The sequence below is a fragment of the Eriocheir sinensis genome, chromosome 1 (assembly GCF_024679095.1).
Source record: "Eriocheir sinensis breed Jianghai 21 chromosome 1, ASM2467909v1, whole genome shotgun sequence".
Classification (NCBI taxonomy): domain Eukaryota; kingdom Metazoa; phylum Arthropoda; class Malacostraca; order Decapoda; family Varunidae; genus Eriocheir; species Eriocheir sinensis.
Window position 1 is genome coordinate 7,373,163 of NC_066509.1, and position 12,651 is coordinate 7,385,813.

At 49.5% G+C, this 12,651-nt stretch overlaps 1 protein-coding gene across 3 annotated transcripts in view; it reads right to left on the reverse strand.

Moving 5' to 3' along the window:
• The window catches only part of LOC126986813 (plexin-B-like), a 474,607-nt gene that overhangs the window by 13,419 nt on the left and 448,537 nt on the right, over positions 1-12,651 (reverse strand). For 2 of the 3 annotated variants that reach the window (XM_050843318.1, XM_050843224.1), the window contains exons 12-17: positions 12,406-12,539; positions 10,899-11,100; positions 10,574-10,720; positions 3,785-3,847; positions 1,700-1,853; positions 716-883 (exon numbers count right to left, since the gene is read on the reverse strand). In XM_050843318.1, the coding sequence (XP_050699275.1) occupies positions 716-883; positions 1,700-1,853; positions 3,785-3,847; positions 10,574-10,720; positions 10,899-11,100; positions 12,406-12,539 (868 nt within the window). The remainder of the gene's footprint in view (positions 1-715; positions 884-1,699; positions 1,854-3,784; positions 3,848-10,573; positions 10,721-10,898; positions 11,101-12,405; positions 12,540-12,651) is intronic. The other variant, XM_050843394.1, reaches the window with a different exon arrangement.

Consider the following 12,651-nt stretch of genomic DNA (forward strand, 5'->3'; position numbering starts at 1 on the left):
GGCAGTTTGGGCACGGCAGACAAAAGTGATCAAGATCCCATTATCGTCTGAGATAACTCGGGGGAACAAAAAACTGGAGTGATTATATGGAAGTTAAGGGTACGCTGAGAAGAAGGAGGAGGAAGAGGAGGAGGAGGAGGAGAAGGAAGGAGAAGAAGAAGATGAATAAAAAGAAGAAGAAAAATGAAAACAAGAACGAGAAGAACAAGTACAAGAAAACCAAGAAAGAAAGACCCTATCCGAATTCTACACTGGGGCGCCTTTAGCAGATAACACCAACACTTCGCAAAAGCCACTGAACTAAGTAGCCTCCATTCCCCTCTCCGAACACTTCCATACATTCCAAACACTTACAGTCTCAAACTTCCCTCAGCATCCAGTCAATCACGCACATAACCACCAATAATTGCAGTTTCACCTACCGAAATTCACCTACAGACCCCAATGAGCTACTATCCCCTTCTGCAAACATACTCCTAACTCACTCACACCCTCAAGCATCTAGTTAACCACGCACACAACCACCGGTATTAGAAGCTGCACCCACATAAATCCTCCTATAGGCACCGAGAAGCTTCCATTCCCGGTTCCAAAGACACTCCAACACCCAAATCACTGTCCCCTCAACCATCCAGTCAACCACGCATTAATATAACTTTCACCAAGAGTCACACAGGAGCTTCCATTTCCCTCTCCAAGCATCCCGAACACTTACAGTTGGAGGAGAAGGAGTCGTTCTGGCGGGGTATGAGCGCCATCACGGCCGAGTCCCTGACGCCGTAGTGGGCCAGGGTGTTGAGGGCCCGCCAGCCGCCCGCACCCGTCACCACCGTGCGGTCCTCGTCACTCAGCGTCACTCGCCCTGCCCGCCCGTGACGCCACTCTGCAGGGAGGAACACAGGGATGAGTCGGGGAAGGGTGGAAAGATAGCAGTGTACGGTGGAGAGCAAAAGGATGAGTTATGGAAGTGAGAGTTTTGGAGAGGCAAGGGTGAGTAGTAGTAGTAGTAGTAGTAGTAGTAGTAGTAGTAGTAGTAGTAGTAGTAGTAGTAGTAGTAGTGACGGAAACAGAAGAAGAGCTAGGTATTTATGAGGATGGATGGGGAGGTGAGGAAAAGTAGAGAAAGGGGAGGGGATGATGAGCAATTAGGATGGGGAGGGAGGTCAGCAGGAGTGAGGATGAGGGGAAGGTTGAGGATTGATGAGGGTGAGAAAGGTAGGGGAGGGATGAAGATGAGGATGAGGGTAGAGAAGGTAGGGAAGGGATGAGGATGAGGAGGAAGGTGAAGGTAGGGAAGGGATGATGAAAGAGGTGGAGAAGGTAGGGGAGAGTTGAAGATGAGGAGTAGAGGATGCGCACGAATCTTAATATAGAACAATCAGACGGAAAGCTTTCGTGCCATTAAAAAAAAAAAAAAAGAAAACTCGGGGAAGTCCAACACACATATTATGCCACTCCATTTTACATCAGAGAGAATGACTGAACACACACACACACACACACAATAGGCCATAACTTTGACATATGAAGAAAATAAATAAACAAATAAAACACACTACACTCGTTCCCTACAGGTAATCAAAGCTGAAATGGACGTAGAAAATGGATAATATTTCTCTTTACCCCCTCGCCCCCCCTTCCCCCACCACCCTGGAATAGTGGGAAGAAAACGGGTCAGCCAGATGAAAGGGAGACTCACCTAGATCGACTTCGTGGACGGAGGGCCGGAGGGAGTGCGGGGTGTTGCGGTACAGGGCGTCCAGGATCTTGGCTTTGACCTGGCTGATGGTGTCACAGTCAAGCACCTTCACCTGCACCTTCTCCTCGTACTCCTCAGCGTACATAGTCAGCGTCTGTATGAACCACGAGGAAGAAAACAACAACCAATTAGCAAACTTTCAGTATACAATGTTAGATCTTGCATAAAGTACACTGTAGTAAGTAGTAATACATATAATATACACTTGATTGGGTCTACTTATAAAGGATGCAACCATTAACAGTAAGGGAGACAGAGGGAGAGTGGAAGCAAGAGTGAGTGTGCGAGAGGAGAGTGAGTGAGTGAGTGAGTGAGGCTACCGTGCACTGAGACAACACTACAACAGTTACGGTGACTATGTAGGAGTGAGTGAGCGGCTCGGAGGCAAGGCAAGACGATCCAATCCTACGTTAGGTGTGAGGACGTGGTGGGCGTGGGTGGGAGGGAGGGAGGGTGAGGGACAGGGCTGAGGGTGGATGGGTAGAAATAGTGGGTGGGTGGCTGACAGACGAGAGGGCAGGGCTGGTTGAAGCATCCCCCACCCTCACCCGTCCATCCTGCCCACCCTCCGCCCACCACACTGAGACAGACAGACACTACGAGGGTCAGGCTGGGCGCTGTTGACTACTATTTTGTGTTTCACCTGCTGCTCCGACTCCCCTGCCCCTTATCCTTGTCTCTACCCCTGTCACCATCTTCCTGCAGGACTCTCAAAGGACCCTTCCCTCTGCATGTTGTTCCCCAAGTCTCCTCCTTTTGCCTGGCGGTCATCAAGTCTGTCCTAATGAGTCTCGCTTTCCTTGCAGTCCACAAGTCTTCTCGTCCCGTTGACAGCCTCTCCAGCGTGTATAAGTTCCGTCATAAGTCACTATCGCCAGTCATTGAAATTACTTCCTCTCGCTGGCAGGCATTTAAAGCCTAGTAAGAAGTAAGTCGTAAGTCACTTTGGTGTACCGAGTTGATAATTATTCCTGTAAAGTTACGCTAAGTGGGCTCGAACTAGTGTCTCGTTCCCAGAAATCCCGCATTCACAGTCCGTGTCTCGAGTCAATCAGTTGCAAGTCACTGTGTCGTTATTGAGTCGAAAGTCGGTGACGACATGGTGCCTCGTACTCTGCGGCGTCGGGGAGCGTCACCGGCCTACTAATGTCATCTGAGGGGTCTACTGTTATCTGGGGTGTCACATGTACGTCAGGGAGCATCACCGGCCTAGCTACTGTCACTGGGGCATCACTCCTAAGTCAAGGAGCGTCACCGGCCTGGCTACGGTCACTGAGGCTCCTCGGGGCGTGAGTGCCTGCGAAGAGCTGCTGCCGCGACGGTCCTACCCATTCCCTTGCCTGCCGCCGGCCCGCCCGCTTCGATACATGAGGCACATCGCTCCTTCGGCACCGAGGCACCTACATTTTTCCTCCTTAAGGTCCAAGTTATTAAAAATTTCTGAAGACTGAGTGGCTAATAATGACTTTACATTTGCACTCTCCCGCACAACTCCTCTTTCACACTGCCGGGACTCCGGTAATGACGCGTCCCGGCGCTAGGCACACACACAGGCGTTAGGGGGAGGGAGGTTAGGCTCTGCCCGAGGGAGGAGCGCTGCAAGCAGTTAAGGCAAAGGGGGAAAGTAGCGTCTTGTGAGCGAGGCCGAGAGTAGATTACGTGAGTCACCCTTGGGTTAGTTCAAGGCTCAGCTGTTGCAGGGTTAATGATCCTTGAGGCTTTGGGGAGCAATGAAGACCCTGTGTGTGTGTGTGTGTGTGTGTGTGTGTGTGTGTGTGTGTGTGTGTGTGTGTGTGTGTGTGTGTTTGCGTGCGTGCGTGTCTGTGAGCATGTGAATAAACTACATATTTCAAATGCTTGTAGTGAGTATATGTGGGGCACATATTTACATGGCCACAGATGTAGGTGGTGAAGTGATACATACATGTGTGTGTGTGTGTGTGTGTGTGTGTGTGTGTGTGTGTGTGTGTGTGTGTGTGTGTGTGTGTGTACAAAGGAAGTGTACAGCGCCCGAGGCATACATACACTGTAGGTTGTCTGGTAGGGAATTTTTTCATAGTGGGGGTCATCATGAAGCAGGTGGATGCTCTGCAAGGAGAGAATAGGAAGCCGATTACAGGTGAGTCACAAAGTGGGCCGGGAGCACCTGCTACTGCCCCCGAGACACCTGTGGCGGCACCTAAGGACGGGGCCACCTGCCGCCCACCCCAGGGACCCGACGGGGGCTCGCTGGGGGTGCCGGGGAGGATGGTAGGGGGGGTGGGGAAGGCGGTCTCTCCTGCCACGACAAAGCGGCCTCCAGGGCACACACACGCTAGGGCACGTTCACAAGGTTTCAGGTAACCATTACTGTGGCGGGCTGCGGCAGGAGGGATGACTGAGGCGCTCCACCCTACCTCCTCCTCCTACTACTCCTCCAGCTCCTCCTCCTCCTCCTCCTCTTCCTTCCTCCCGGGGCCAGGTGACGCTCCGGCCCACCCTCTCACACTCATCATAGAACAACTAACAGGACATCATTACAACAGGCTAATGGCATGCAGATAAACAAGTGGTAATACAAATTTGAGGTAATATTGCTCATCGGAACCATCAGTCAGTGCTCGTAGGCCTGGCTGGCGTGGGAGCCGCCTGGATGTGGGGGCGTCGAGAGGTTAGTTAATGTTTGTTATTACTGTACAGTGGGCGTGGGGGCGTGCGGGCGTCCGTGCGTGCGTGGCGGGTGGCTCGGTGCCTCTCACGCCGCGCCGCTGGTTCCTGTTTCCCTTCCCGTGTCGCGTGTAGATGCTGATCCTCTGTGCCTCTAACCTTCCTCATGCCTCGTCCTCACCCATTCCTTATCCTTGTTTTTCTGCCCAAATCTCTTCATATCTTATCCTTAACCCTTACTCTTTACCCTGTTTAACCTTCTCTTAACTATATCAACGGTTTTTTTTTACACCAATATTACAATTCACTCTACCATTTCCTCACCTTCACACCATTTTCCCTCAACACACCTAACCGCATCACTTCCCTTCCTTCCTTTGCTAGAATACACACTTTCCCTTTCTCCACTACTCCTTCACACTCCCTTTCCCTCTCTCCCTTTACTTGACTACACTCTTTCCATTACGCCACCAACCCTCCGCAGCTCCCTACATTCTCTCCCTTATGAAGTTCCTCCCTTAGCTTGAATATCAGCTTTCCCTCACTCCACTGACTCCCCCTCCCCTACCCTAGAACACCCTCCTTTCTCCCTTATAAATTTTCTCCCCAGTTTCCCCTCATTACTACTCTCTTTCGCGTTTTCCCTTACTCCTGGTCCCTCCTCTTGTTCCAACCGCCTCGCCCTCCGCCTCCCCTCACCATGTCCTTCATCGCCTTCTCTTTATATTGTCGTCCCTCCCTCCTTTCTTTCCCTTCTTAAGCCTCTCCATTTTTCCCTTCCCGTCTGGCCCTCTCTCCCCCGCCCACCCCGACCCTTCCTTCCTTCCTTCCCCTTAGGTCTCATTTTTTCCGAGCCTGGCCCATTTGAGTCGCTGGTCTGCCAGGGTCATTGATTATGCAATTTGGTCAGATGAGTCAATTTTTCACAAGGTGCTCCGAACGCCACCTGCGAATTAGGCTCCGACACGCGACGGTGGGAAAAAAAATGAGGGGGAAAACGCGAGAAAAAACCTTGGGGTGAGGTAAAGGAGTTATCTCAGGAAGGCATTGGAAGGGGGAATGTTTCTATATGTGTGTGTGAGTTTATGGCGTGTACGTGGAGTGAACGGGTGTGGAGTGAGTGTGTTGTGCGCGTGTGTGTGGAGTGAGAGGAGTATTAAGTGGTCGCGTGCCTACACACACACACACACACACACACCACAACACGAGTCGGAGGGAGAGAAAACAATAATAATAACCAAAAGGAGAGGGAGGGAAGGAGAGGCAGGAAAGAAGGAAAAGTCATTAACCAATAAGACGGATTTTTATGATGGAAGCGAAAAGGAAGAGGAGGAGGCGGAGACGGAGGAGGAGGAGGAGGAGGGCAGTCGAAGGAAGAACTGGAGAGGAAGTCATTTGGAAAGAAAGGAGGGGAAAGGGCGGAGGAAAACGGCGAGGAGAGGGGAGGAGGGGAAGGGAGGGAGGGGAAGAACTAAGGGAAACGATGAATTGAGTGGTTAGGGATGGGGAGGGGAAAGGGGAAGGGAGGGAAGCAGGAGGAGGATGAGGAGAAAAGAGAAAATATGGAGAGGGGACAGCAGAGGAGGGAAAGGGAGGAGGAGGAGGAGGAGGTTCAAAGGGGAAAGGGAGGAGGAGGAGGAGGAGGTTCAAAGGGGAAAGGAAGTGAAGGGGAGGCGTTCAGAGGGGAGATAAGAGGTGATGGGAAGCAGTTGAGAATTTTCCCTAAGCCGAGTCATGGACTGTTCCGTCACTGCCCATCTGACTAACAACCCACTCAGCCTCTCCTCACTCTCATCCATTGCTCACTCGCCCCTCATTTATCATCGCCAGTCAATACAGAGACGGAGAGGAGAGTTCCGGAGGGGCCGAGGTGGAGAGAGACGGGAGAAGAGGGGTGGAGAGAAGGAAGGAGGGACAGAGGATATGAAAGGAGCTGAGCGTGAACGAGGATTTGATGAGGAAAGGGAATTGAAAAGGAGGAGGAAGGGCAAAGATACGAGGGAGGAAGGAAGGAAGGAAGGATGAAGACGTGAGATGTGATAAAAGAAGGAGAGAGGGAAGGAGACATTAGGGAAGCATTAAGAGTACAAGGAAACGTAATGACCGGGAAGGCAGGTTGAGTAAGGGCAAATGAGGCCGCGTGGAGATGTAATGCCGAGGTGAGGACGAGCGCCGAGCCTAAAATGGGACGAACAAGGACCCGAGCCACGTACGAACAACCCGAGAAGAAACGTAAACCCTGAAACACTCACACACACACACACACACACACTACACGCGCAGGGAAAAATATGCGAAAAAAAGCTGGGACAATGAAAAAAAAAAAAAAGGCAAACCAGCAAGAAACGATACAAACACAACCTACAAACAAACAAACAAACAGAAATCAACGTAGTCAGTGGAATAAAAAAAAGAAAATAATAGGAAAAGAAACCTACTGAAGTATTATGATATGTATAAAAAGAAGAGTAGGAACAGAACAAAAGCATTAGCACGAATTCACACCTGCCAGAAGGTCCGACAGGTAAAAAATGAATATTGATAAAGTTACATCAATATTGCAACATGACAAAGACAAAGAACACCAATGAAAAGGTCAAAGGAATAGACACAAGGACGAAGGTTAAGGCCGGAGAAGCAACGACCTTAGACGATGAATATAACGAAGAAAAAAAAACAAAACGCAAAAAAAAACCACCCCGACAGCCTTAGTAAAAACAGAACATAAATCACATCGTATCTCGAACGCAGAAAAAAAAATACAAAGAAGACAAATACTTCAGGAAAATAAGTAAGTAAAAAACCCAAACCAGAGAGACGAAAAGGAAATTAACATAGAACTGAATGAAGAACAAACAATAACGAACTTGAGAGAGAGAAGGGAAGAAAAAGCAACACACACACACACACACACACACACACACACACACACACACACACACAGGCACACACACACAACAACAAGCGAGTATGAAAATAACAAAACCAGAAACTGAAAGAAAAATGCGACTCCCAAAAGAGAAGGCAGACTGAACGCATAAGTAAGTAACAAGTGACAGAGAGGAACGTGGAGGAGGAGGAGGAGGAGGAGGAGGAGGAGGAGGAAGACTTGTGCAGACATTGAAAGAAGACCAGAAGAAGAATGAAGAAGAAGAGCACTGAGGCAGAAGGAAAATGAGGAGGAGGAGGAGGAAGAAGAAGAGGAGGAGGAGGAGGAGAATGAAGACAGAGGAACGTAAATTACTAGCTAGAGACGGACAGAGAAAAAGAGAGAGAAGAGGAGGGAGGAAAATAAATAAATAAATAAATAAATAAATACAGGAGGAGGAAAAGAAGAAGTTCCCGGCCATTTGGAGACGCAGACGAAGAGGACGACGCCGTGGGAGACACTGACGGGGACATAAAAAGGAAAATAAAGCCCAGGAGTGACGGCCATGAGGAGGAGGAGGAGGAGGAGGAGGAGGAGGGGAAAAGAACGAAGAAGAGAACGAAGAAAATAATGACGCAGAAGAAGGATGAAATTAAGAAAAATGAGAATAATGAGAAGAATGAGGAGGAGGAGGAGAAAACGAAGAAAAAAAGATGACAAGAGGACGCAGAAGAATAAAATCAAGGAAAAGGAGGAGAAAGAGGAAAATGAGGAAGACGAGGAGGAGGATAAAACGAAGAAAAAAAACAAAAAAACAAGAAGACGCAGGAGAACAAAATCAAGGAAAAGGAGGAGAAAGAGGAAAAGGAGGAAGACGAGGAGGAGGATAAAACGAAGAAAACAAACAAACACACACAAAAAAAAAACAAAAAAACAAGAAGACGCAAGAGAACAAAATCAAGGAAAAGGAGGAGAAAGAGGAAAATGAGGAAGACGAGGAAAAGAGAAAGAAAGTCAGGGGATTCACTATTTCCCAGGATCACCCTTACCAAACAGAGGTCAGATAGCTAACACCTTTTTCCCTCACCCCTTCCTCTCCTTACCCCATCACTTCCTCCCTCACCTCCCCACAGCCGTTTCGAGGTCACCTGCCACACCATCCATTGTTGGGGAGATGGGTCCTTCTTCCCCCCCTCCCCCCCCTCAGCCCCCTTCCCCACCCCACGCCCGAAAGAGTTACGGGTTTGGGTGAGCCTGGACGCGACTCGTTAATCAATTTTAATCACCAACAGGTACAGCGGTGTCAGGTGTTCTTCCTTGCCGTATGCTGATTCCCCCGTGTCTTTGGCGAGAGAGAGAGAAGAGAGAGAGAGAGAGAGAGAGAGAGAGAGAGAGAGAGAGAGAGAGAGAGAGAGAGAGAGAGAGAGAGAGAGAGAGAGAGAGAGAGAGAGAGAGAGAGAGAGAGAGAGAGAGAGAGAGAGAGAGAGAGAGAGAGAGAGAGAGAGAGAGAGAGAGAGAGAGAGAGAGAGAGAGAGAGAGAGAGAGAGAGAGAGAGAGAGAGAGAGAGAGAGAGAGAGAGAGAGAGAGAGAGAGAGTAATTAGGGCAATATCGCAGAGTAATGTGTTTTTTTGGGAAGTTTGGATCGTATTTCGAGAGGCGTAGGTAAGGAAGGAGGAGGAAAAGTAGGACAGACGGAGGGAGGGGTGAGAGGAAGGGACAGACGGGTGGGTGGAGTGCTGTTCCTGTTGGTGGTGATATGGGAGTGTGTGAGGGGGGGTGGGGGATGGTGGAGGGTGAGTGAGAAGGTGAAGTTGGGGGTGATGGTGTGGGTGAGGGTGAGATGGGGAGCTGTCTTGTGTGGATGAAGATTGTGGTGGAGTTGAAGTGGATGAATAAGACTTGAACATTTGTAAAGTCCAAACACACACACACACACACACACACACACACACACACACACACACACACATCTCACCTGATTCATGGCTCTATAGTGCGAAGTTACAATGAACAAAAGTCACAGGATTCGAGACCAACACACCCACATACCTCGTCTAGGCGGCTCCTCACACACACACACACACACACACCATCTATCACGGTCACATGACACTACCTTCCTTCTCCCCCTTCTCCACTGTCGAACAACACACACACACACACACACACACACACACACACACACACACACACACACACACACACACACACACACTTCTGATCGATCGCTCTTGGTGTGGTGGTCATGATTGGGGTTGTAGTGCCGAGTGGTGATAATTTTATTGGGAACGCTATTTACGATGTTTCTATACACGCCACACCCACGCCTACTCCACTGCCACTAGTATCATCGTGTGTTGTGGTGTGTTTGTAGTGGCACGGTTTTGTTCGTCTGTGGCTAGATGAAAATATTTACCTCTCTTGTGTTGATAAATTTTGAGTGTGGGAGAAATGGAAAGAAAAAGAGGAAGCGAGGTTCGAGTGGGAGGGATGTTGTGAGATAAACGATATCAGAGAGCAGGAAAAGAAACGAACAAATGAAAACAGATAATATAATACAACAAAAGATTAACGGGAGGGAGTCTAGGAAAATAGTTATAGAAATGAGAAGAAAGTGAAGGGGAGAAAAAAAAGTAGCAGGTAATGAAAATGAGAAATTGAATTAATGAAAAGAAAGTATGAAAAAATTACACACAGAAAGGAGGACACCAGAGAATGAGATAATAAACCTCCGCAAGAATAAGTGCGTGAGGTTTTCAGGCGGAGAACGAAGTGTGTCCCCAACTCGCGCCCGCACTCCCCAGGGCTCCTCCGCCTCATTACCGACGCAGGTGGGAGGACACAGGTGGCCTGCAGGTGAGAATCCCGACACCCCCGTGATGAAGCGAGCACCCACAAGCGCCCCATGTAAGCACTGGTCGCCCAAGCACCGCCTCAAGCCCCTGCCCCTGCCCCTGCCCTCCAGCACCCTGGCACCGGCCCGTCCACAGCTCCAGGCGGCTCGCGCACCAGCCAGGCTCCCTTGCTTGCTCCCTACGCCAGCAGATTCAAGGTCTGTCTATCAACACACTTATGTTACATCTGACCGTTAATTATTCCTCTCTCTAAATTAGTGGCAACAAGCGAGACAAAAGGTGGTCAGGAGGGAGATTTTTTAAGTATGTAAAAAACAGCTGAAACAGGTGTATAAATAAACATATGCACCCCAGCCCGTAATGCCGCCCCCACAGCCAGCCCTGGGGGGGTGTGGCGGCGCGGGGCGGCTGTGGGGCAGCGGGGCGGCTGGGGCAACACTTACCACGGGGCTGAACTCCACCTGCTCCCTCAGAAGGCGCTCCTCGGACAGGGAGTAGCGGGCGTCGTGGGTGAGGGCGTCCACGGGACCCTTCTCCACCTGGTGCTTGATGGCCTTGAACAGCAGGAAGAGCGCAGTGCCCGCGTCCTCCTGCACCACCGGAGGGAGAGGCAAACAAGACATAAGAACAAGAAACCCGGATAGTTGAAGATTAATGGAAGCATCACAAGTGTCTATATATTAAAAAAAAAAAAAAAAAAAAACTTACACGGTTAACAACATGCATACTAGTGTTAAAGATTACAACGTAGACTCCACACCCACGCACCTTCAGGTAGTTGTACATGCACAGCGCCATCCAGTTGGTGAGCATCTTCTCGACGACACTCTCGGTGCGGCGGAGCATGAGCTGCGGGTGCTTGGTGGCCGCGGCGTTGGCCACCAGCCGCAGCATTAGGCACCGCATCACCTCCGTCAGGTACTCCATGCGGCCCATCTGCAGCACCGTCACCAGCGAGGCCACGTTCACCCTGACGCGGGAAGAGGTAGAAGGTGTAGTAAAAACGTTCTTCACCTTCACCTTTGCTATTATGTACTTGACACAATTAATACATTCATCATAAATTACAACTCTTCAGGCTATACATGCACTTCCTCCACGCTTCCACTTCTATAACACTCCAACCAAACTTTCAAGACACTATTATAAGCATCAACATTCACAAACTACAGGTGAGGCTGCACAGTCACCTTCAAGCTTCCACTCACACTTCCATCGCATTCAACCTCCACTGTCATAGTTCTTTCAGCTTTACTTTCACATCATCCACGGACACTCCACCTTCCACGTCAATCAGCTCCATAATCAACCTTTAGTCTGTTTTTATTTCCATTTTCATCTGTGAACTTCAACTTTCTTCATGCTTCACATCCCTTCCAGACACACCAGCATCCATCAGCTCCTCCTCCAGCACATCCACCATCACATCCACAATACCTAACGTCGCCCTCCACGTAAGCAATATATTACATCACCACATCCAATACTACACCTTTTCACTTCAATTCGCCACGCCCCTCCACTAACAAGCTGCCCAGCCCCATAATTCACAGTTCCCCCTCACCATCCACTTGATTATCCTTCTTACACTCACTATACTACGCTTTGATTACCCAACCTCCCTCACCCCTCACACACCAACACACACACACACACACACACACACACACACACACACACACACACACACACATACCTCTCACTACTAAAACATACTTCACAACATACTACATTTCCAAGACAAAACTAACATTCCTCCCTCTAAGCTACCACCGCCACCACCACGACTACCATGACAATGACAAGACATACCACAGCACTCCACATTCCCTCCCTCCACATTCACCTCTCCGGGCGCCTCGTTCATTATGACACTCACATCCACACTCTGTCTATCTGTCTATGTAACACCCGCCGAGACAATACAACACACCTTTTTTTTCCCGATTATTTTTACCTGACACACTCGGCTCAGGTGCGCCTCATGTAGCTACACTGATTGCCACACAACCCGAACCTGCTCCCCTTGTACCGCTGTGCTGATACTGACGCCCCCCCCCCCCCCCCCACACATATACATACACCACATAGGCATGGCATCATCCTTACTACTACTACTACTACTACTATTACCGCTACCACTACTACTACCACTAATTCTACTTTCGTATTCAGAACCGGATTGTAACTAGTTCTTCACAATCACAAACAACATCCTATTGCTACATTCCTTCCGCCACACACACACACACACACACACACACGGGACACCTACTTGTCCCTGATGTTGAAGGACTTCTGCGCTTCGAGGGTGTCGATAAAGGAGAGGAGGAAGTGCTTGTTGGCCACCAGCTGCTCGAACTGCAGCATCGCCACGTCGTAGTTGGTGCGCGGGCCGTGCGCGCGCGCCTGCGGGGAGGAAGGGAAGGAAGGGGGATAAATTATTGTATTCTTTCAAGGTGAGTCATGGCTACAAGTTTAATTGTTAAGGGTAAAAAGCAATATTTTTTTTGTTTTAAGT